The 26,201-nt window shown below is 50.7% G+C and overlaps 1 protein-coding gene across 1 annotated transcript in view; it reads left to right on the forward strand.

Annotated features, from left to right (window-relative positions):
• Window positions 1-22,687, forward strand: part of LOC116937025 (holocytochrome c-type synthase) — a 71,887-nt gene extending 49,200 nt beyond the window's left edge. The window contains exons 6-7 of the mRNA XM_076064858.1: window positions 11,459-11,545; window positions 19,895-22,687. Of these exons, the coding sequence (XP_075920973.1) occupies window positions 11,459-11,545; window positions 19,895-20,180 (373 nt within the window). The 3' untranslated portion in view covers window positions 20,181-22,687. The remainder of the gene's footprint in view (window positions 1-11,458; window positions 11,546-19,894) is intronic.
• Window positions 22,688-26,201: the final 3,514 nt, after the last annotated feature.

Raw genomic sequence — 26,201 nt, forward strand, 5'->3', positions numbered from 1 at the left:
TCAGTCACTCACTTAGTCACTCACTTAGTCACTCACTCCATCATTCACTTAGTCACTCAGTCACTCACTTAGTCACTCAGTCACTCACTTAGTCACTCAGTCACTTAGTCACTCACTTAGTCACTCACTTAGTCACTCACTTAGTCACTCACTCAATCACTTAGTCACTCACTTAGTCACTCACTTAGTCACTCACTTAGTCACTTAGTCACTCACTTAGTCACTCACTTAGTCACTCACTTAGTCACTCACTCAGTCACTCACTTAGTCACTCACTCAGTCACCCACTTAGTCACTCACTCAGTCACTCACTTAGTCACTCACTTAGTCACTCACTTAGTCACTTGGTCACTCACTTAGTCACTCACTTAGTCACTCACTTAGTCACTGACTTAGTCACTCACTTAGTCACTCACTTAGTCACTCAGTCACTCACTTAGTCACTCACTTAGTCACTCACTTAGTCACTCACTTAGTCACTTAGTCACTCACTCAGTCACTCACTTAGTCACTCACTTAGTCACTCAGTCACTCAGTCACTCACTTAGTCACGTAGTCACTCATTCACTCACTTAGTCACTCACTTAGTCACTCACTTAGTCACTCACTCAGTCACTCACTTAGTCACTCACTTAGTCACTCACTCAGTCACTAACTCAGTCACTCACTTGGTCACTCACTTGGTCACTCACTTAGTCACTCACTTAGTCACTCACTCAGTCACTCACTTAGTCACTCACTTAGTCACTCACTTAGTCACTCACTTAGTCACTCACTCAGTCACTCACTTAGTCACTCACTTAGTCACTCACTCAGTCACTCACTTAGTCACTCACTTAGTCACTCACTTAGTCACTCACTTAGTCACTTAGTCACTCACTCAGTCACTCACTTAGTCACTCACTCAGTCACTCACTTAGTCACTCACTTAGTCACTCACTCAGTCACTCACTTAGTCACTCACTCAGTCACTCACTTAGTCACTCACTTAGTCACTCACTTAGTCACTCACTTAGTTACTCAACTAGTCACTCACTTAGTCACTTAGTCACTCACTTAGTCACTCACTTAGTCACTCACTCAGTCACTCACTCAGTCACTCACTTAGTCACTCACTTAGTCACTCACTTCATCATTCACTTAGTCACTCAGTCACTCACTTAGTCACTCAGTCACTCACTTAGTCACTCAGTCACTCACTCACTTAGTCACTCACTTAGTCACTCACTTAGTCACTCACTTAGTCACTCACTCAATCACTTAGTCACTCACTTAGTCACTCACTTAGTCACTTAGTCACTCACTTAGTCACTCACTTAGTCACTCACTTAGTCACTCACTCAGTCACTCACTTAGTCACTCACTCAGTCACCCACTTAGTCACTCACTCAGTCACTCACTTAGTCACTCACTTAGTCACTCACTTAGTCACTTGGTCACTCACTTAGTCACTCACTTAGTCACTCACTTAGTCACTGACTTAGTCACTCAGTCACTCGCTTAGTCACTCACTTAGTCACTCACTTAGTCACTTAGTCACTCACTTAGTCACTCACTCAGTCACTCACTTAGCCACTCACTTAGTCACTCACTTAGTCACTCACTTAGTCACTCACTTAGTCACTCTTAGTCACTCACTTAGTCACTCACTTAGTCACTCACTTAGTCACTCAGTCACTCACTCAGTCACTCACTCAGTCACTCACTTAGTCACTCACTTAGTCACTTAGTCACTCACTTAGTCACTCACTTAGTCACTCACTCAGTCACTCACTCAGTCACCCACTTAGTCACTCACTCAGTCACTCACTCAGTCACTCACTCAGTCACTCACTTAGTTACTCACTCAGTCACTCACTTAGTCACTTAGTCACTCACTTAGTCACTCACTTAGTCACTCACTTGGTCACTCACTTGGTCACTCACTCAGTCACTCACTCAGTCATTCACTTAGTCACTCACTTAGTCACTCACTTAGTCACTCAGTCACTCAGTCACTCACTTAGTCACTCAGTCACTCAGTCACTCACTTAGTCACTCAGTCACTCAGTCACTCACTTAGTCACTCAGTCACTCACTTAGTCACTCACTTAGTCACTTAGTCACTCACTTAGTTACTCACTTAGTCACTCACTTAGTCACTCACTTAGTCACTCACTTAGTCACTCACCTAGTCACTCACTTAGTCACTCACTTAGTCACTCACTCAGTCACTCACTCAGTCACTCACTCAGTCATTCACTTAGTCACTCACTTAGTCACTCACTCAGTCACTCACTTAGTCACTCACTTAGTCACTCACTTAGTTACTCACTCAGTCACTCACTCAGTCACTCACTTAGTCACTCACTTAGTCACTCACTCAGTCATTCACTTAGTCACTCAGTCACTCAGTCACTCAGTCACTCACTTAGTCACTCAGTCACTCACTTAGTCACTCAGTCACTCACTCACTTAGTCACTCACTTAGTCACTCACTTAGTCACTCACTTAGTCACTCACTTAGTCACTCACTCAGTCACCCACTTAGTCACTCACTCAGTCACTCACTTAGTCACTCACTTAGTCACTTAGTCACTCACTTAGTCACTCACTTAGTCACTCACTTAGTCACTCACTTAGTCACTCACTTAGTCACTCAGTCACTCGCTTAGTCACTCACTTAGTCACTCACTTAGTCACTCACTTAGTCACTTAGTCACTCACTTAGTCACTCACTCAGTCACTCACTCAGTCACCCACTCAGTCACCCACTCAGTCACTCACTCAGTCACTCACTCAGTCACTCACTTAGTTACTCACTCAGTCACTCACTTAGTCATTAGTCACTCACTTAGTCACTCACTTAGTCACTCACTTAGTCACTCACTTGGTCACTCACTCAGTCACTCACTCAGTCATTCACTTAGTCACTCACTTAGTCACTCACTTAGTCACTCACTTAGTCACTCAGTCACTCACTTAGTCACTCAGTCACTCACTTAGTCACTCACTTAGTCACTTAGTCACTCACTTAGTCACTCTCTTAGTCACTCACTTAGTTACTCACTTAGTCACTCACTTAGTCACTCACTTAGTCACTCACTTAGTCACTCACTTAGTCACTCACTTAGTCACTCACTTAGTCACTCACTCACTCAGTCATTCACTTAGTTGCTCACTTAGTCACTCACTCAGTCACTCACTCAGTCACTCACTTAGTCACTCACTTAGTCACTCACTTAGTCACTTAGTCACTCACTTAGTTACTCACTCAGTCACTCACTTAGTCACTCACTCAGTCACTCACTCAGTCACTCACTTAGTCACTCACCCAGTCACTCACTTAGTCACTCACTTAGTCACTCACTTAATCACTCACTTAGTCACTTAGTCACTCACTTAGTCACTTAGTCACTCACTTAGTTACTCACTTAGTCACTCACTTAGTCATTCACTTAGTCACTCACTTAGTCACTTAGTCACTCACTTAGTCACTCACTTAGTCACTCACTTAGTCACTCAGTCACTCACTTAGTCGCTCACTTAGTCACTCACTTAGTCACTCACTTAGTCACTCAGTCACTCAGTCACTCACTTAGTCACTCAGTCACTCACTTAGTCACTCACTTAGTCACTTAGTCACTCACTTAGTCACTCACTTAGTCACTCACTTAGTTACTCACTTAGTCACTCACTTAGTCACTCACTTAGTCAATCACTTAGTCACTCACTCAGTCACTCACCTAGTCACTCACTTAGTCACTCACTCAGTCACTCACTCAGTCATTCACTTAGTCACTCACTCAGTCACTCACTTAGTCACTCACTTAGTCACTCACTTAGTCACTTAGTCACTCACTTAGTTACTCACTCAGTCACTCACTTAGTCACTCACTCAGTCACTCACTCAGTCACTCACTTAGTCACTCACCCAGTCACTCACTTAGTCACTCACTTAGTCACTCACTTAATCACTCACTTAGTCACTTAGTCACTCACTTAGTCACTTAGTCACTCACTTAGTTACTCACTTAGTCACTCACTTAGTCACTCACTTAGTCATTCACTCAGTCACTTAGTCACTTAGTCACTCACTTAGTCACTTAGTCACTCACTTAGTCACTCACTTAGTCACTCAGTCACTCACTTAGTCGCTCACTTAGTCACTCACTTAGTCACTCACTTAGTCACTCACTTAGTCAGTTAGTCACTCACTTAGTCACTCACTTAGTCACTCAGTCAGTCAGTTAGTCACTCACTTAGTCACTCACTTAGTCACTCACTTAGTCACTCAGTCACTCAGTCACTCACTCAGTCACTCACTTAGTCACTCACTTAGTCACTCAGTCACTCACTTAGTCACTCACTTAGTCATTCACTTAGTCATTCACTTAGTCACTCACTTGTCACTTAGTCACTCACTTAGTCACTCAGTCACTCACTTAGTCGCTCACTTAGTCACTCACTTAGTCACTCACTTAGTCACTCACTTAGTCAGTTAGTCACTCACTTAGTCACTCACTTAGTCACTCAGTCAGTTAGTCACTCACTTAGTCACTCACTTAGTTACTCACTTAGTTACTCACTTAGTCACTCACTTAGTCACTCAGTCACTCAGTTAGTCACTCACTCAGTCACTCACTTAGTCACTCACTTAGTCACTCACTTAGTCACTCAGTCATTCACTTAGTCACTCACTTAGTCACTCACTTAGTCACTCACTTAGTCACTCACTTGGTCACTTAGTCACTCACTTAGCCACTCACTTAGTCACTCACTTAGTCACTCAGTCACTCACTTAGTCACTCACTTAGTCGCTCACTTAGTCACTCACTTAGTCACTCACTTAGTCACTCAGTCACTCAGTTAGTCACTCACTTAGTCACTCACTTAGTCACTCACTTGGTCACTCAGTCACTCACTCAGTGAGTGACTGAGTAACTGACTGAGTGACTGACTGAGTGGGTGACTGAGTGAGTGAGTGACTGAGTGCGTGACAGTGACTAACTAAGTGGCTAAGTGACTGTGTGTGTCACAGGGAGTATCTGAGTGAGTGACTGACTAAGTGACTGACTGAGTGACTGACTAACTGAGTGACTGACTAAGTGACTAAGTGACTGACTGAGTGACTGACTGAGTGACTGTGTGTGTCACAGGGAGTGTCTGAGTGAGTGACTGAGTGACTGACTGAGTGACTAACTAAGTGACTAACTAAGTGTCTGTGTGTCACAGGGAGTGTCCGTGTGACTGACTAAGTGACTAACTAAGTGACTAACTTAGTGAATGACTGTGTCACAGGGAGTGTCTGACTGAGTGACTGTCTGTGTTTCACAGGGAGTGTCTGAGTGACTGAGTGACTAAGTGACTGAGTGACTAAGTGACTGAGTGACTGTGTGTCACAGGGAGTGACTGACTGAGTGACTAACTGAGTGACTGTGTGTGTCACAGAGAGTGACTGATTGACTGACTGACTAAGTGACTAACTTAGTGACTAACTAAGTGTCTGTGTGTCACAGGGAGTGTCTGAGTGACTGAATAAGTGACTAACTAAGTGACTAACTAAGTGACTGACTGTGTCACAGGGAGTGACTGAGTGACTGACTGACTAAGTGACTAACTAAGTGACTAACTTAGTGACTGTGTGTTTGTCACAGGGAGTGTCTGAGTGAGTGACTGAGTGACTAACTAAGTGACTAACTAAGTGACTAACTAAGTGTCTGTGTATCACAGGGAGTGACTGACTGACTGACTAAGTGACTAACTAAGTGACTAATTAAGTGTCTGTGTGTCACAGGGAGTGTCCGTGTGACTGACTAAGTGACTGAGTGGCTGACTGTGTGTCACAGGGAGTGACTGAGTGACTGACTGACTGTGACTAACTAAGTGACTAATTAAGTGTCTGTGTGTCACAGGGAGTGTCTGTGTGACTGACTCAGTGACTGAGTGGCTGACTGTGTCACAGGGAGTGACTGAGTGACTGACTGACTAAGTGACTAAGTATCTGTGTGTCACAGGAAGTGTCTGAGTGACTGAGTGACTGACTAAGTGACTAAGTGACTGACTGTGTGTCACAGGGAGTGACTGAGTGACTGACTGACTAAGTCACTAACTAAGTGACTAACTAAGTGTCTGTGTGTCACAGGGAGTGTCTGAGTGACTGAGTGACTGACTGAGTGACTAACTAAGTGACTAACTGAGTGACTGTGTGTGTGTCACAGGGAGTGTCTGAGTGACTGAGTGACTGACTAAGTCACTAACTAAGTGACTAACTAAGTGACTGACTGTGTGTGTCACAGGGAGTGACTGAGTGACTGACTGACTAAGTCACTAACTAAGTGACTAAGTAAGTGTCTGTGTGTCACAGGGAGTGTCTGTGTGACTGACTAAGTGACTAACTAAGTGACTGACTGACTAAGTGACTAAATAAGTGACTAATTGACTGTGTCACAGGGAGTGTCTGAGTGAGTGACTAAGTGACTAACTGAGTGACTGACTAAGTGACTGAGTGACTAACTAAGTGACTGACTGCGTCACAGGGAGTGTCTGAGTGAGTGACTGAGTGACTGACTGAGTGACTAACTAAGTGACTAACTAAGTGACTGACTGTGTGTCGCAGGGAGTGACTGACTGACTGAGTGACTAACTAAGTGACTAACTAAGTGACTGACTGTGTGTCACAGGGAGTGACTTAGTGACTGACTGACTAAGTCACTAACTAAGTGACTAACTAAGTGTCAGTGTCACAGGGAGTGTCTGAGTGACTGACTGAGTGACTAAGTGACTAAGTGACTGACTGTGTCACAGGGAGTGACTGAGTGACTGAAGAACTAAGTGACTAACTAAGTGACTAACTGAGTGTCTGTGTGTCACAGGGAGTGTCTGAGTGACTGACTGACTGACTAAGTGATTTACTAAGTGACTAACTAAGTGTCTGTGTGTCACAGGGAGTGTCTGAGTGAGTGACCGAGTGATTGAGTGACTGACTAAGTGACTAAGTGTCTGTGTGTCACAGGGAGTGTCTGAGTGACTGATTGACTGAGTGACTGACTGACTAAGTGACTAACTAAGTGTGTGTGTGTCACAGGGAGTGTCTGAGTGAGTGACTGACTGACTAAGTGAGTGACTGAGTGACTAACTAAGTGACTAACTGAGTGACTGACTGTGTGTCACAGGGAGTGTCTGAGTGAGTGACTGAGTGACTGAGTGACTGACTGAGTGACTAACTGAGTGACTGTGTGTCACAGGGAGTGTCTGAGTGAGTGACTGAGTGACTATGTGACTGAGTGACTGTGTGTCACAGGGAGTGTCTGAGTGAGTGACTGAGTGACTGAGTGACTAACTAAGTGACTAACTGAGTGACTGTCTGTGTGTCACAGGGAGTGTCTGAGTGACTAACTAAGTCTGAGTGACTGACTGACTAAGTGACTAACTAAGTGACTAACTAAGTGTCTGTGTGTCACAGGGAGTGTCTGAGTGAGTGACTGAGTGACTGACTGACTAAGTGACTGACTAAGTGACTAACTAAGTGACTAACTAAGTGTCTGTGTGTCACAGGGAGTGTCTGAGTGAGTGACTAAGTGACTGACTAAGTGACTAACTAAGTGACTAACTGAGTGTCTGTGTGTCACAGGGAGTAACTACCTAAGTGACTAACTAAGTGACTAACTGAGTGACTGTCTGTGTGTCACAGGGAGTGTCTGAGTGACTGACTAAGTGACTAACTAAGTGACTAACTAAGTGTTTGTGTGTCACAGGGATTGTCTGAGTGAGTGACTAAGTGACTGACTAAGTGACTAACTAAGTGACTAACTGAGTGTCTGTGTGTCACAGGGAGTGACTACCTAAGTGACTAACTAAGTGACTAACTAAGTGACTGTCTGTGTGTCACAGGGAGTGTCTGAGTGAGTGACTAAGTGACTGACTAAGTGACTGACTAAGTGACTAAGTGACTAACTGAGTGTCTGTGTCACAGGGATTGACTACCTAAGTGACTAACTAAGTGGCTAACTGAGTGACTGTCTGTGTGTCACAGGGAGTGTCTGAGTGAGTGACTAAGTGACTGACTAAGTGACTAACTAAGTGACTGACTAAGTGTCTGTGTGTCACAGGAAGTGTCTGAGTGACTGATTGACTGAGTCAATAACTAAGTGACTAAGTGACTGACTAAGTGTCTGTGTGTCACAGGAAGTGTCTGAGTGACTGATTGACTGAGTCACTAACTAAGTGACTAACTAAGTGACTGACTAAGTGTCTGTGTGTCACAGGAAGTGTCTGAGTGACTGACTGACTGAGTGACTAACTAAGTGACTGACTAAGTGTCTGTGTGTCACAGGAAGTGTCTGAGTGACTGACTGACTGAGTGACTAACTAAGTGACTGACTAAGTGTCTGTGTGTCACAGGAAGTGTCTGAGTGACTAATTGACTGAGTCACTAACTAAGTGACTAACTAATTGTCTGTGTGTCACAGGAAGTGTCTGAGTGACTGATTGACTGAGTCACTAACTAAGTGACTAACTAATTGTCTGTGTGTCACAGGAAGTGTCTGAGTGACTGACTGACTAAGTGACTACCTAAGTGACTAACTAAGTGTCTGTGTGTCACAGGGAGTGACTGAGTGACTGACTGACTAAGTGACTGACTAAGTGACTAACTAAGTGACTAACTAAGTGTCTGTGTGTCACAGGAAGTGTCTGAGTGACTGATTGACTGAGTCACTAACTAAGTGACTAACTAAGTGTCTGTGTGTCACATGAAGTGTTTGAGTGACTGATTGACTGAGTCACTAACTAAGTGACTAACTAAGTGTCTGTGTGTCACAGGAAGTGTCTGAGTGACTGACTGACTGAGTGACTACCTAAGTGACTAACTAAGTGTCTGTGTGTCACAGGGAGTGTCTGAGTGACTGATTGACTGAGTCACTAACTAAGTGACTAACTAAGTGTCTGTGTGTCACAGGGAGTGTCTGAGTGACTGATTGACTGAGTCACTAACTAAGTGACTAACTAAGTGTCTGTGTCACAGGAAGTGTCTGAGTGACTGATTGACTGAGTCACTAACTAAGTGACTAACTAAGTGTCTGTGTGTCACAGGGAGTGTCTGAGTGACTGATTGACTGAGTCACTAACTAAGTGACTAAGTGACTAACTAAGTGACTAACTAAGTGACTAAGTGACTAACTAATTGTCTGTGTGTCACAGGGAGTGTCTGAGTGACTGACTGACTGAGTGACTAACTAAGTGACTGACTAAGTGACTGTGTGTCACAGGGAGTGTCTGTGTGTCACAGGAAGTGACTGACTAAGTGACTAACTAAGTGACTGACTAAGTGACTAACTAAGTGACTAACTAAGTGACTAACTAAGTGACTAACTAAGTGTCCGTGTGTCACAGGGAGTGTCTGAGTGACTGACTGACTGAGTGACTAACTAAGTGACTGACTAAGTGACTGTGTGTCACAGGGAGTGTCTGTGTGTCACAGGAAGTGACTGACTAAGTGACTAACTAAGTGACTGACTAAGTGACTAACTAAGTGACTAACTAAGTGACTAACTAAGTGACTAACTAAGTGTCTGTGTGTCACAGGGAGTGTCTGAGTGACTGACTGACTGAGTGACTAACTAAGTGACTAACTAAGTGTCCGTGTGTCACAGGGAGTGTCTGAGTGACTGACTGACTAAGTCACTAACTAAGTGACTAACTAAGTGACTAACTAAGTGTCTGTGTGTCACAGGGAGTGTCTGAGTGACTGACTGAGTGAGTGACTGAGTGACTGAGTGACTGACTGACTAAGTGACTAACTAAGTGACTAACTAAGTGTCCGTGTGTTACAGGGAGTGTCTGAGTGACTGATTGACTGAGTCACTAACTAAGTCACTAACTAAGTGACTAACTAAGTGACTAACTGAGTGTCCGTGTGTCACAGGAAGTGTCTGAGTGACTGATTGACTGAGTCACTAACTAAGTGACTAACTAAGTGACTAACTGAGTGACTAACTAAGTGACTAAGTGACTAACTAAGTGTCTGTGTGTCACAGGGAGTGTCTGAGTGACTGACTGAGTGAGTGACTGAGTGACTGAGTGACTGACTGACTGAGTGACTACCTAAGTGACTAACTGAGTGTCCGTGTGTCACAGGGAGTGTCTGAGTGACTAAGTGACTAAGTGACTGACTGAGTGACTGACTGTGTCACAGGGAGTGTCTGAGTGAGTGACTAAGTGACTAACTAAGTGACTGAGTGACCGACTGACTGAGTGACTAACTAAGTGACTAACTGAGTGTCTGTGTGTCAGAGGGAGTGTCTGAGTGACTGACTGACTGAGTCACTAACTAAGTGACTAAGTGACTAACTAAGTGACTGACTAAGTGACTAACTAAGTGACTAACTAAGTGTCTGTGTGTCACAGGGAGTGTCTGAGTGACTGACTGAGTGACTAACTAAGTGACTAACTAAGTGTCTGTGTGTCACAGGGCGTGTCTGAGTGACTGATTGACTGAGTAACTAAGTGACTAACTAAGTGTCTGTGTGTCACAGGGAGTGTCTGAGTGAGTGGCTGAGTGACTGACTGACTGACTAAGTGACTGACTAAGTGACTAACTAAGTGACTAACTAAGTGACTGACTGTGTGTCACAGGGAGTGTCTGAGTGACTGATTGACTGAGTCACTAACTAAGTGACTAACTAAGTGTCTGTGTGTCACAGGGAGTCACTGAGTGAGTGAGTGACTGACTGACTAAGTCACTAACTAAGTGACTAACTAAGTGACTAACTAAGTGTCTGTGTGTCACAGGGAGTGTCTGAGTGACTGACTGACTAAGTGACTAACTAAGTGACTAACTAAGTGACTAACTGAGTGTCTGTGTGTCACAGGGAGTGTCTGAGTGACTGACTAAGTGACTGACTAAGTGACTAATTAAGTGACTGAGTGTCCATGTGTCACAGGGAGTGTCTGAGTAACTGACTGACTGAGTGACTAACTGAGTGACTGTGTGTCACAGGGAGTGTCTGAGTGACTGACTGAGTCACTAACTAAGTGACTAAGTGACTAACTAAGTGACTAACTAAGTGACTAACTAAGTGACTGACTAAGTGACTGACTAAGTGACTAACTAAGTGACTAACTGAGTGTCTGTGTGTCACAGGGAGTGTCTGAGTGACTGACTAAGTGACTGACTAAGTGACTAATTAAGTGACTGAGTGTCCGTGTGTCACAGGGAGTGTCCGTGTGACTGACTAAGTGACTGACTAAGTGACTAACTAAGTGTCTGTGTGTCACAGGGAGTGTCTGAGTGACTGACTGACTGAGTGACTAACTGAGTGACTGTGTGTCACAGGGAGTGTCTGAGTGACTGACTGAGTCACTAACTAAGTGACTAAGTGACTAACTAAGTGACTAACTAAGTGACTAACTAAGTGACTGACTAAGTGACTGACTAAGTGACTAACTAAGTGACTAACTGAGTGTCTGTGTGTCACAGGGAGTGTCCGTGTGGCCCAACTTTGGTTCGCTTTGGAGGCAAGGCCAAAGAATATTCACCACGAGCACGAATACGTCACTGGCTGGGGTAACTAGTCACCCACCTAGTCACCCACCTAGTCACCCACCTAGTCACCCACCTAGTCACTCACCTAGTCACTCAGTCACCCATCTAGTCAGTCAGTCACCCACCTAGTCACTCAGTCACTCACTCACCTACACACTCACTCACCTACACACTCACTCAGTCACTGGCTGGGGTAACTAGTCACCCACCTAGTCACTCACCTAGTCACCCACCTAGTCACTCACCTAGTCACCCACCTAGTCACTCACCTAGTCACTCAGTCACCCATCTAGTCACTCAGTCACTCACTCACTCACCTACACACTCACTCACCTACACACTCACTCACCTACACACTCACTCAGTCACTGGCTGGGGTAACTAGTCACCCACCTAGTCACCCACCTAGTCACCCACCTAGTCACTCACCTAGTCACCCACCTAGTCACTCACCTAGTCACCCACCTAGTCACTCACCTAGTCACCCACCTAGTCACTCAGTCAGTCACTCACTCACCAACACACTCACTCACTCACCTACACACTCACTCAGTCACTGGCTGGGGTAACTAGTCACCCACCTAGTCACCCACCTAGTCACTCACCTAGTCACCCACCTAGTCACTCACCTAGTCACCCACCTAGTCACTCAGTCAGTCACTCACTCACCTACACACTCACTCACTCACCTACACACTCACTCAGTCACTGGCTGGGGTAACTAGTCACCCACCTAGTCACCCACCTAGTCACCCACCTAGTCACTCAGTCACCCATCTAGTCACCCACCTAGTCACTCACCTAGTCACTCACCTAGTCACCCACCTAGTCACTCACCTAGTCACTCACCTAGTCACCCACCTAGTCACTCAGTCACCCATCTAGTCACTCAGTCACTCACTCACCTACACACTCACTCAGTCACTGGCTGGGGTAACTAGTCACCCACCTAGTCACCCACCTAGTCACTCAGTCACCCACCTAGTCACTCAGTCACTCACTCACCTACACACTCACTCACTCACCTACACACTCACTCAGTCACTGGCTGGGGTAACTAGTCACCCACCTAGTCACCCACCTAGTCACTCAGTCACCCATCTAGTCAGTCAGTCACTCACTCACCTACACACTCACTCAGTCACTGGCTGGGGTAACTAGTCACCCACCTAGTCACCCACCTAGTCACCCACCTAGTCACTCAGTCACCCACCTAGTCACTCAGTCACTCACTCACCTACACACTCACTCACTCACCTACACACTCACTCAGTCACTGGCTGGGGTAACTAGTCACCCACCTAGTCACCCACCTAGTCACCCACCTAGTCACTCAGTCACCCATCTAGTCACTCAGTCAGTCACTCACTCACCTACACAATCACTCACCTACACACTCACTCACCTACACAATCACCTACTCACTCACCTACACACTCACTCACTCACCTACACACTCACTCAGTCACTGGCTGGGGTAACTAGTCACCCACCTAGTCACTCACCTAGTCAGCCACCTAGTCAGTCAGTCACCCACCTAGTCACTCAGTCACTCACTCACTCACCTACACACTCACTCACTCACCTACACAATCACTCACCTACACACTCACTCAGTCACTGGCTGGGGTAACTAGTCACTCACCTAGTCACCCACCTAGTCACCCACCTAGTCAACCACCTAGTCACTCACCTAGTCACCCACCTAGTCACTCAGTCAGTCACTCACTCACTCACCTACACACTCACTCACTCACCTACACAATCACTCACTCACCTACACACTCACTCAGTCACTGGCTGGGGTAACTAGTCACCCACCTAGTCACCCACCAAGTCACCCACCTAGTCACTCACCTAGTCACCCACCTAGTCACTCACCTAGTCACCCACCTAGTCACTCAGTCAGTCACTCACTCACCTACACACTCACTCACTCACTCACCTACACACTCACTCAGTCACTGGCTGGGGTAACTAGTCACCCACCTAGTCACCCACCTAGTCGCTCAGTCACCCATCTAGTCAGTCAGTCACTCACTCACCTACACACTCACTCAGTCACTGGCTGGGGTAACTAGTCACCCACCTAGTCACCCACCTAGTCACTCAGTCACCCATCTAGTCAGTCAGTCACTCACTCACCTACACACTCACTCAGTCACTGGCTGGGGTAACTAGTCACCCACCTAGTCACCCACCTAGTCACCCACCTAGTCACTCAGTCACCCACCTAGTCACTCAGTCACTCACTCACCTACACACTCACTCACTCACCTACACACTCACTCAGTCACTGGCTGGCGTAACTAGTCACCCACCTAGTCACCCACCTAGTCACCCACCTAGTCACTCAGTCACCCATCTAGTCACTCAGTCAGTCACTCACTCACCTACACAATAACTCACCTACACACTCACTCACCTACACAATCACCTACTCACTCACCTACACACTCACTCACTCACCTACACACTCACTCAGTCACTGGCTGGGGTAACTAGTCACCCACCTAGTCACTCACCTAGTCAGCCACCTAGTCAGTCAGTCACCCACCTAGTCACTCAGTCACTCACTCACTCACCTACACACTCACTCACTCACCTACACAATCACTCACCTACACACTCACTCAGTCACTGGCTGGGGTAACTAGTCACTCACCTAGTCACCCACCTAGTCACCCACCTAGTCACCCACCTAGTCACTCACCTAGTCACCCACCTAGTCACTCAGTCAGTCACTCACTCACTCACTCACCTACACACTCACTCACTCACCTACACAATCACTCACTCACCTACACACTCACTCAGTCACTGGCTGGGGTAACTAGTCACCCACCTAGTCACCCACCTAGTCACCCACCTAGTCACTCAGTCAGTCACTCACTCACCTACACACTCACTCACTCACTCACCTACACACTCACTCAGTCACTGGCTGGGGTAACTAGTCACCCACCTAGTCACTCACCTAGTCACCCACCTAGTCACCCACCTAGTCACTCAGTCACCCACCTAGTCACTCAGTCACTCACTCACCTACACACTCACTCACTCACCTACACACTCACTCAGTCACTGGCTGGGGTAACTAGTCACCCACCTAGTCACCCACCTAGTCACCCACCTAGTCACTCAGTCACCCACCTAGTCACTCACTCACTCACTCACCTACACACTCACTCACTCACCTACACACTCACTCACCTACACAATCACTCACTCACCTACACACTCACTCAGTCACTGGCTGGGGTAACTAGTCACCCACCTAGTCACCCACCTAGTCACCCACCTAGTCACTCAGTCACCCACCTAGTCACCCACCTAGTCACTCAGTCACCCACCTAGTCACTCAATCACTCACCTACACACTCACTCACTCACCTACACAATCACTCACTCACCTACACACTCACTCAGTCACTGGCTGGGGTAACTAGTCACCCACCTAGTCACTCACCTAGTCACCCACCTAGTCACCCACCTAGTCACTCACCTAGTCACCCACCTAGTCACTCACCTAATCACCCACCTAGTCACTCAGTCACTCACTCACACACCTACACACTCACTCACTCACCTACTCACTCACTCACCTACACACTCACTCAGTCACTGGCTGGGGTAACTAGTCACCCACCTAGTCACCCACCTAGTCACCCACCTAGTCACCCACCTAGTCACCCACCTAGTCACCCACCTAGTCACTCAGTCACCCACCTAGTCACTCAATCACTCACTCACCTACACACTCACTCACTCACCTACACAATCACTCACTCACCTACACACTCACTCAGTCACTGGCTGGGGTAACTAGTCACCCACCTAGTCACCCACCTAGTCACTCAGTCACCCATCTAGTCAGTCAGTCACTCACTCACCTACACAATCACTCACCTACACAATCACTCACCTACACACTCACTCACCTACACACTCACTCACTCACCTACACACTCACTCACTCACCTACACACTCACTCACTCACCTACACACTCACTCACCTACACACTCACTCAGTCACTGGCTGGGGTAACTAGTCACCCACCTAGTCACTCACCTAGTCACCCACCTAGCCACTCAGTCACCCACCTAGTCACTCAGTCACTCACTCACTCACTCACCTACACACTCACTCACTCACCTACACAATCACTCACTCACCTACACACTCACTCAGTCACTGGCTGGGGTAACTAGTCACCCACCTAGTCACTCAGTCACCCACCTAGTCACTCATCTAGTCACCCACCTAGTCACCCACCTAGTCACTCAGTCAGTCACTCACTCACCTACACACTCACTCACTCACTCACCTACACGATCACTCACTCACCTACACACTCAGTCACTGGCTGGGGTAACTAGTCACCCACCTAGTCACCCACCTAGTCACTCAGTCACTCACCTAGTCACCCACCTAGTCACTCAGTCAGTCACTCACTCACCTACACACTCACTCACCTACACACTCACTCAGTCACTGGCTGGGGTAACTAGTCACCCACCTAGTCACTCACCTAGTCACCCACCTAGTCACTCACCTAGTCACCCACCTAGTCACTCAGTCACTCACTCACTCACCTACACACTCACTCACCTACACAATCACTCACTCACCCACTCACTCACCCACTCACTCACCTTCCCACTCACTCACCTACACACTCACTCACTCTCCCACTCACCCACTCACTCACTCACCTACACACTCACTCACCTACACACTAACTCAGTCACTCACCCTCCCACTCAACCACCCACTCACCCACCCACCCACTCACTCACTCACCCACCCACCCACTCACTCACCCACCCACCCACCTACTCACCTACACACTCACTCACCCACCCACTCACCCATCCGCTCACTCACCCACTCACCCACCACCCACTCACCCACTCACCCACTCACTCACTCACTCACCCACTCACTCACTCACCCACTCACTCACTCACCCACCCACCCACCCACTCACCCACCCACCCACCCACTCACCAACCCACCCACTCACTCACCTACACACTCACTCACCTACACACTAACTCACTCACCTACACACTCAGTCACTCACCCTCCCACTCACCCACCCACTCACCCACCCACCCACTCACCCACCCACCCACTCACTCACTCACTCACCCACCCACTCACCCACCCAATCACTCACTCACCCACCCAATCACTCACTCACCCACCCACTCACCCACCCACCCAATCACTCACTCACCCAGCCACTCACTCACCCACCCACTCACCCACCCACTCACTCACCCACCCACCCACTCACCCACCCACCCACTCACTCACCCACCCACTCACCCACCCACCCAATCACTCACTCACCCAGCCACTCACTCACCCACCCACTCACCCACCCACTCACTCACCCACCCACCTACTCACCCACCCACTCACTCACTCACTCACCCACTCACTCACCCACTCACTCACCCACTCACTCACCCACTCACTCACCCACTCACCCTCTCCCCCACCCACCCACCCACCCCACCCACCAGCTACGAGCTCCCGTTTGACCGACACGATTGGGTGGTGGATCGTTGTGGTCGCGAGGTTCGCTACGTCATTGACTACTATGACTCTAGGCCCACTCACCCACCCACTCACCCACCCACTCACTCACCCACTCACTCATCCACTCACCCACCCACTCACTCACCCACTCACTCACCCACCCACTCACCCACTCACTCACCCACTCACCCACTCATCCACTCACTCACTCACTCACCCACTCACTCACCCACCCACTCACCCACCCACTCACTCACCCACTCACTCACCCACTCTCTCACCCACCCACCCACTCACTCACCCTCTCCCCCACCCACTCACCCACCCACCCACCCTCTCCCCCACCCACCCACCCACCCACTCACTCACCCTCTCCCCCACCCACTCACCCACCCACCCACCCTTTCCCCCACCCACCCACCCACTCACTCACCCTCTCCCCCACCCACTCACCCACTCACTCACCCACCCACCCACTCACCCACTCACTCACCCACCCACTCACCCACTCACCCTCTCCCCCACCCACCCACTCACTCACCCTCTCCCCCACCCACCCACCAACCCACCCACCCTCTCCCCAACCCACCCACCCCACCCACCAGCTACGAGCTCCCGTTTGACCGACACGATTGGGTGGTGGATCGTTGTGGTCGCGAGGTTCGCTACGTCATTGACTACTATGACTCTGGGCCCACTCACCCACTCACTCACCCACCCACCCACTCACTCACTCACTCACCCACCCACCAACTCACCCACCCACTCACCCACCCACTCACTCACTCACTCACCCACTCACCCACCCACCCACCCACCAACTCACCCACCCACTCACTCACTCACTCACCCTCCCACCCACTCACTCACCCACTCACCCACTCACTCTCTCCCCCACCCACCCACCAACCCACCCACCCTCTCCCCCACCCACCCACCCACCAACCCACCCACCCTCTCCCCCACCCACCCACCCACCAACCCACCCACCCTCTCCCCCACCCACCCACCCACCAGCTACAAGCTCCCGTTTGACCGACACGATTGGGTGGTGGATCGTTGTGGTCGCGAGGTTCGCTACGTCATTGACTACTATGACTCTGGGCCCACTCACCCACTCACTCACCCACCCACTCACCCACTCACTCACCCACTCACTCACCCACTCACTCACTCACTCACCCACTCACTCACCCACTCACCCACCAACTCACCCACCCACTCACTCACTCACTCACCCACTCACTCACCCACTCACTCACCCACTCACCCACTCACTCACTCACCCACCCACTCACTCACCCACTCACTCACCCACTCACTCACCCTCTCCCCCACCCACTCTCCCACCCACCCACCCACCAACCCACCCACCCTCTCCCCCACCCACCCACCCACCAGCTACGAGCTCCCGTTTGACCGACACGATTGGGTGGTGGATCGTTGTGGTCGCGAGGTTCGCTACGTCATTGACTACTATGACTCTGGGCCCACTCACCCACTCACTCACCCACCCACCCACTCACTCACTCACTCACCCACCCACCAACTCACCCACCCACTCACCCACCCACTCACTCACTCACTCACCCACTCACCCACCCACCCACCCACCAACTCACCCACCCACTCACTCACTCACTCACCCTCCCACCCACTCACTCACCCACTCACCCACTCACTCTCTCCCCCACCCACCCACCAACCCACCCACCCTCTCCCCCACCCACCCACCCACCAACCCACCCACCCTCTCCCCCACCCACCCACCCACCAACCCACCCACCCTCTCCCCCACCCACCCACCCACCAGCTACGAGCTCCCGTTTGACCGACACGATTGGGTGGTGGATCGTTGTGGTCGCGAGGTTCACTACGTCATTGACTACTATGACTCTGGGCCCACTCACCCATTCACCCACTCACTCTCTCCCCCACCCACCCACCAACCCACCCACCCTCTCCCCCACCCACCCACCAACCCACCCACCCTCTCCCCCACCCACCCACCAGCTACGAGCTCCCGTTTGACCGACACGATTGGGTGGTGGATCGTTGTGGTCGCGAGATTCGCTACGTCATTGACTACTATGACTCTGGGCCCACTCACCCATTCACCCACTCACTCTCTCCCCCACCCACCCACCAACCCACCCACCCTCTCCCCCACCCACCCACCAACCCACCCACCCTCTCCCCCACCCACCCACCAGCTACGAGCTCCCGTTTGACCGACACGATTGGGTGGTGGATCGTTGTGGTCGCGAGGTTCGCTACGTCATTGACTACTATGACTCTGGGCCCACTCACCCACTCACCCACTCACTCTCTCCCCCACCCACCCACCAACCCACCCACCCTCTCCCCCACCCACCCACCCACCAACCCACCCACCCTCTCCCCCACCCACCCACCCACCAGCTACGAGCTCCCGTTTGACCGACACGATTGGGTGGTGGATCGTTGTGGTCGCGAGATTCGCTACGTCATTGACTACTATGACTCTGGGCCCACTCACCCACTCACTCTCTCCCCCACCCACCCACCAACCCACCCACCCTCTCCCCCACCCACCCACCAACCCACCCACCCTCTCCCCCACCCACCCACCAGCTACGAGCTCCCGTTTGACCGACACGATTGGGTGGTGGATCGTTGTGGTCGCGAGGTTCGCTACGTCATTGACTACTATGACTCTGGGCCCACTCACCCACTCACCCACTCACTCTCTCCCCCACCCACCCACCAACCCACCCACCCTCTCCCCCACCCACCCACCAACCCACCCACCCTCTCCCCCACCCACCCCACCCACCAGCTACGAGCTCCCGTTTGACCGACACGATTGGGTGGTGGATCGTTGTGGTCGCGAGATTCGCTACGTCATTGACTACTATGACTCTGGGCTCCTGGACGCGGGCTCTCTCCGCTTCTCCACCCTGGACGTGAGGCCCGCTCTGGACTCACTGCAGGCTGCCTGGGATCGCTCGCGAGTGGCCCTGTGGAGGTGGAGATACCAGGGGGGTGAGGGTGCTGGTGAGGGTGGTGGTGAGGGTGGTGGTGGTGAGGGTGGTGGTGGTGGTGGTGGTGTCAACGCTCGCTAGATCGGGGGGAGTTAGCCGTCCGCTCGCTCAGTCACTCACTCAGCCACTCAGTCACTCACTCACTCACTCACCCACTCACTCACTCACCCACTCACTCACTCACTCACCCACTCACTCACCCACTCACTCACTTACTCACTCACTCACTCACCCACTCACTCACTCACTCACCCACTCACTCACTCACCCACTCACTCACTCACCCACCCACTCACTCACTCACTCACCCACCCACTCACCCAATCACTCACTCACTCACCCACCCACTCACTCACCCACTCACTCACCCACCCACTCACTCACCCACCCACTCACCCAATCAATCACCCACCCACCCACTCACCCACCCACCCACCCACTCACCCAATCAATCACCCACCCACTCACCCACCCACTCACCCACCCACCCACTAATCCAGGTTGCTGAGTCACAGACATTGTGTTGATGAGTCAGCAGACTGAGAGAGAGAGAATCAAAATCTCTGAACAAACACAGCGAGAAAGATAAGATGGGTACATTGTAGTGGTATCAGTGTGGTGGTGGTGAGTCTATGGGTCTCTGTGTGGTGGTGAGTCTATGGGTCTCTGTGTGGTGGTGAGTCTATGGGTCTCTGTGTGTGGTGAGTCTATGGGTCTCTGTGTAGTGGTGAGTCTATGGGTTTCTGTGTGTGGTGGTGGTGAGTCTATGGGTCTCTGTGTGGTGGTGAGTCTATGGGTCTCTGTGTGGTGGTGAGTCTATGGGTCTCTGTGTGGTGGTGAGTCTATGGGTCTCTGTGTGGTGGTGAGTCTATGGGTCTCTGTGTGGTGGTGAGTCTATGGGTCTCTGTGTGGCGAGTCTATGGGTCTCTGTGTGGTGGTGAGTCTATGGGTCTCTGTGTGGTGGTGATGAGTCTATGGGTCTCTGTGTGGTGAGTCTATGGGTCTCTATGTGGTGAGTCTATGCGTCTCTGTGTGGTGAGTCTATGGGTCTCTGTGTGGTGGTGGTGAGTCTATGGGTCTCTGTGTGGTGGTGGTGAGTCTATGGGTCTCTGTGTGGTGAGTCTATGGGTCTCTGTGTGGTGAGTTTGTGGGTCTCTGTGTGAGTCTATGAGTTTCTGTGTTGTGAGTCTATGGGTCTCTGCGTGGTGAGTCTATGGGTCTCTGTGTGGTGAGTCTGTGGGTCTCTGCGTGGTGAGTCTGTGGGTCTCTGTGTGGTGAGTCTGTGGGTCTCTGTGTGGTGAGTCTGTGGGTCTCTGTGTGAGTCTATGAGTTTCTGTGTTGTGAGTCTATGGGTCTCTGTGTGGTGAGTCTATGGGTCTCTGTGTGGTGAGTCTGTGGGTCTCTGTGTGGTGAGTCTGTGGGTCTCTGTGTGGTGAGTCTGTGGGTCTCTGTGTGGTGAGTTTGTGGGTCTCTGTGTAGTGGTGAGTCTATGGGTCTCTGTGTGGTGGTGAGTCTGTGGGTCTCTGTGTGGTGGTTGTGAGTCTATGGGTCTCTGTGTGGTGGTGAGTCTATGGGTCTCTGTGTGGTGAGTCTGTGGGTCTCTGTGTGGTGAGTCTGTGGGTCTCTGTGTGGTGAGTCTATGGGTCTCTGTGTGGTGAGTCTATGGGTCTCTATGTGGTGAGTCTATGGGTCTCTGTGTGGTGAGTCTATGGGTCTCTGTGCGGTGAATCTGTGGGTCTCTGTGTGGTGAGTCTGTGGGTCTCTGTGTGGTGAGTCTGTGGGTCTCTGTGTGGTGGTGAGTCTGTGGGTCTCTGTGTGGTGGTTGTGAGTCTATGGGTCTCTGTGTGGTGGTGAGTCTATGGGTCTCTGTGTGGTGAGTCTGTGGGTCTCTGTGTGGTGAGTTTGTGGGTCTCTGTGTAGTGGTGAGTCTATGGGTCTCTGAGGTTTACTCTTCCAGAGACAGCAGCGTTGTTATGTAAGATCCCTCTCACCCACTCACCCACCCACCCATCCACTCACCCACCCACCCACTCACCCACCCACCCACCCACTCACCCACTCACCCACCCACCCACCCACTCACCCACCCACCCACCCACTCACCCACCCACCCACCCACTCACCCACCCACCCACCCACTCACCCACCCACCCACCCACTCACCCACCCACCCACTCACCCACCCACCCACTCATCCACCCACCCACCCACTCACTCACCCACTCACTCACCCACCCACCCACCCACTCACCCACCCACCCACCCACTCACTCACTCACCCACCCACCCACCCACTCACTCACCCACCCACCCACCCACTCACTCACCCACCCACCCACTCACTCACCCACCCACCCACTCACTCACCCACCCATTCACTCACCCACTCACCCACTCACTCACCCACTCACTCATCCACCCACCCACTCACTCACCCACTCACTCACCCACTCACTCACCCACTCACTCACTCACCCACTCACTCACTCACCCACTCACTCACCATAATCCATCCACACAGCAGCTGGAGTTGCAATCGTATTAAAAAAAAACTTTAAAAACTCAAATAAAAGACAAACCAAACAGAAGGGTGGCTTTGTCGTGCGTTAATCATCAACTTACTCGCGGACACTGCTCTGGAAGAGAACGAGAGATGGGGAGAGATGGAGATGGGGAGAGAGATGGAGAGAGAGATGGTGAGAGATAGATGGAGGGAGAGAGATGGGTAGAGAGATGGGGAGAGATGGAGAGAGAGATGGGGAGAGATGGGGAGAGAGAGAGAGAGAGATGGGGAGAGAGAGAGATGGGGAGAGAGAAGGGGAGAGAGAGAGAGATGGGGAGAGATGGAGAGAGATGGAGAGAGATGGAGAGAGATAGATGGGGAGAGAGAGAGATGGGGAGAGAGAGAGATAGTGAGATAGGGGGTGGAGGGGGAGAGAGATGGGGAGGGATGGAGAGAGATGGGGAGAGAGATGGAGAGAGAGATGGGGAGAGAGATGGGGAGAGAGATGGGGAGAGAGATGGAGAGAGAGATGGGGAGAGAGATGGGGAGAGAAAGATGGTGAGTGATGGGGAGAGATGGAGAGATGGGGAGAGATGGGGAGAGAGATGGGGAGAGAGAGATGGTGAGAAAGAGATGGGGAGAGAGATGGAGAGAGATGGAGAGAGATGGAGAGAGATGGAGAGAGAGATGGTGAGAGAGAGATGGGGAGAGAGATGGGGAGAGAGATGGGGAGAGAGAGATGGGGAGAGAGATGGGGAGAGATGGGGAGAGAGATGGAGAGAGATGGAGAGATGGGGAGAGATGGGGAGAGAGAGATGGGGAGAGAGAGATGGGGAGAGAGAGATGGGGAGAGAGAGATGGGGAGAGAGATGGAGAGATGGGGAGAGAGAGATGGGGAGAGAGATGGTGAGAGATGGTGAGAGATGGAGAGAGATGGAGAGAGATGGGGAGAGAGATGGAGAGAGATGGGGAGAGAGATGGAGAGAGATGGAGAGAGATGGGGAGAGAGAGATGGGGAGAGAGATGGGGAGAGAGAGATGGGGAGAGAGATGGAGAGATGGGGAGAGATGGGGAGAGAGAGATGGGGAGAGAGATGGTGAGAGATGGAGAGAGATGGAGAGAGAGATGGTGAGAGAGAGATGGTGAGAGAGAGATGGGGAGAGAGATGGGGGAGAGATGGTGAGAGAGAGATGGGGAGAGAGATGGAGAGAGATGGAGAGAGAGAGAGAGATGGAGAGAGAGATGGGAGAGAGATGGAGAGAGATGGGGAGAGAGATGGGGAGAGATGGGGAGAGAGATGGGGAGAGAGATGGAGAGAGAGATGGGGAGAGAGATGGGGAGAGAAAGATGGTGAGTGATGGGGAGAGATGGAGAGATGGGGAGAGATGGGGAGAGAGAGATGGTGAGAAAGAGATGGGGAGAGAGATGGAGAGAGATGGAGAGAGATGGAGAGAGAGATGGTGAGAGAGAGATGGGGAGAGAGATGGGAGAGAGATGGGGAGAGAGAGATGGGGAGAGAGATGGGGAGAGATGGGGAGAGAGATGGAGAGAGATGAGAGACTGGAGAGAGAGAGATGGGGAGAGAGAGATGGGGAGAGAGAGATGGGAGAGAGTGGGAGAGATGGAGAGAGATGGAGAGAGATGGGGAGAGAGATGGGGAGAGAGATGGAGAGAGATGGAGAGAGATGGAGAGAGATGGAGAGAGATGGGGAGAGAGATGGGGAGAGAGAGATGGGGAGAGAGATGGAGAGATGATGAGAGAGAGAGATGGGAGAGAGATGGTGAGAGATGGAGAGAGATGGAGAGAGAGATGGGGAGAGAGAGATGGTGAGAGAGAGATGGGGAGAGAGATGGGGAGAGAGATGGTGAGAGAGAGATGGGGAGAGAGATGGAGAGAGATGGAGAGAGATGGGGAGAGATGGAGAGAGATGGGGAGAGAGATGGACAGAGAGAGATGGAGAGAGAGATGGTGAGAGAGAGATGGGGAGAGAGATGGGAGAGATGGAGAGAGAGATGGTGAGAGAGATGGGGAGAGAGGTGGAGAGAGAGATGGAGAGAGATGGGAGAGAGATGGGAGAGATGGGAGAGATGGAGAGAGATGGGAGCGAGATGGAGAGAGATGGAGAGAGAGATGGAGAGAGAGAGAGATGGAGGGAGAGAGATGGGAGAGATGGAGAGAGAACGAGATAGAGAGAGAGATGGGGAGAGAGATGGGGAGAGATGGTGAGAGAGAATGAGAGAGATGGGAGAGAGATGGAGAGAGATGGGGAGAGAGATGGAGAGAGAGATGGAGAGATAGATGGTGAGAGAGAGATGGAGGGAGAGAGATGGGAGAGAGATGGTGAGAGAGAGATGGAGAGAGAGAGATGGGTAGAGAGAGAGATGGGTAGAGAGAGAGATAGTGAGTGATGGGAGAGAGAGATAGAGATGGGAGAGAGATAGAGATGGGGAGAGAGATGGAGAGAGAGAATGGGAGAGATGGGGAGAGATGGTGAGAGAGATGTGAGAGAGATGGTGAGAGAGAGATGGTTAGAGAGATGGGGAGAGAGATGGAGAGAGATGGAGAGAGATGGGGAGAGAGATGGAGAGAGATGGAGAGAGATGGAGAGAGAGAGATGGTGAGAGAGAAATGGAGGAGAGAGATGGGAGAGAGATGGAGAGAGAGATGGAGAGAGATGGTGAGAGATGGGGAGAGAGATGGTGAGAGAATGGGGAGAGATGGAGAGAGAGAGATGGTGAGAGAGAAAATGGAGGAGAGAGATGGAGAGAGATGGAGAGAGAAGATGGGTAGAGAGAGATGGAGATAGAGATGGGGAGAAAGATGGAGAGAGATGGGAGAGATGGAGAGAGATGGAGAGAGATGAGGGAGAGATGAGAGAGAGATGGTGAGAGAGAAATGGAGGGAGAGAGATGGGGAGAGAGATGGTGAGAGAGATGGAGGGAGAGAGATGGGTAGAGAGATCGGGAGAGATGGAGAGAGAGATGGGGAGAGAGAGATGGGGAGAGAGATGGGGAGAGAGATGGGTAGAGAGATCGGGAGAGAGATAGATAGATGGGAGAGAGATGGAGAGAGATGGAGAGAGAGATGGTGAGAGAGAGATGGGGAGAGATGGTGAGAGAGATGGAGAGAGATGGGTAGAGGGGAGAGAGTACTGGTGCACTATTGGTGCACTACTGGTGCACTACTGGTGCACTATTGTGCACTATTGGTGCACTACTGGTGCACTATTGGTGCACTATTGGTGCACTACTGGTGCACTATTGGTGCACTACTGGTGCACTACTGGTGCACTATTGGTGCACTACTGGTGCACTACTGGTGCACTACTGGTGCACTATTGGTGCACTATTGGTGCACTACTGGTGCACTATTGGTGCACTATTGGTGCACTACTGGTGCACTATTGGTGCACTATTGGTGCACTACTGGTGCACTACTGGTGCACTATTGGTGCACTATTGGTGCACTACTGGTGCACTATTGGTGCACTATTGGTGCACTACTGGTGCACTATTGGTGCACTACTGGTGCACTATTGGTGCACTATTGGTGCCACTATTGGTGCACTAATGGTGCACTATTGGTGCACTATTGGTGC

This window comes from Petromyzon marinus, unplaced genomic scaffold (genome assembly GCF_048934315.1).
Source record: "Petromyzon marinus isolate PM22_M1 ecotype Great Lakes invasive population unplaced genomic scaffold, UKy_Petmar_22M1.pri1.0 PM_Scaffold_83, whole genome shotgun sequence".
Taxonomy (NCBI): domain Eukaryota; kingdom Metazoa; phylum Chordata; class Hyperoartia; order Petromyzontiformes; family Petromyzontidae; genus Petromyzon; species Petromyzon marinus.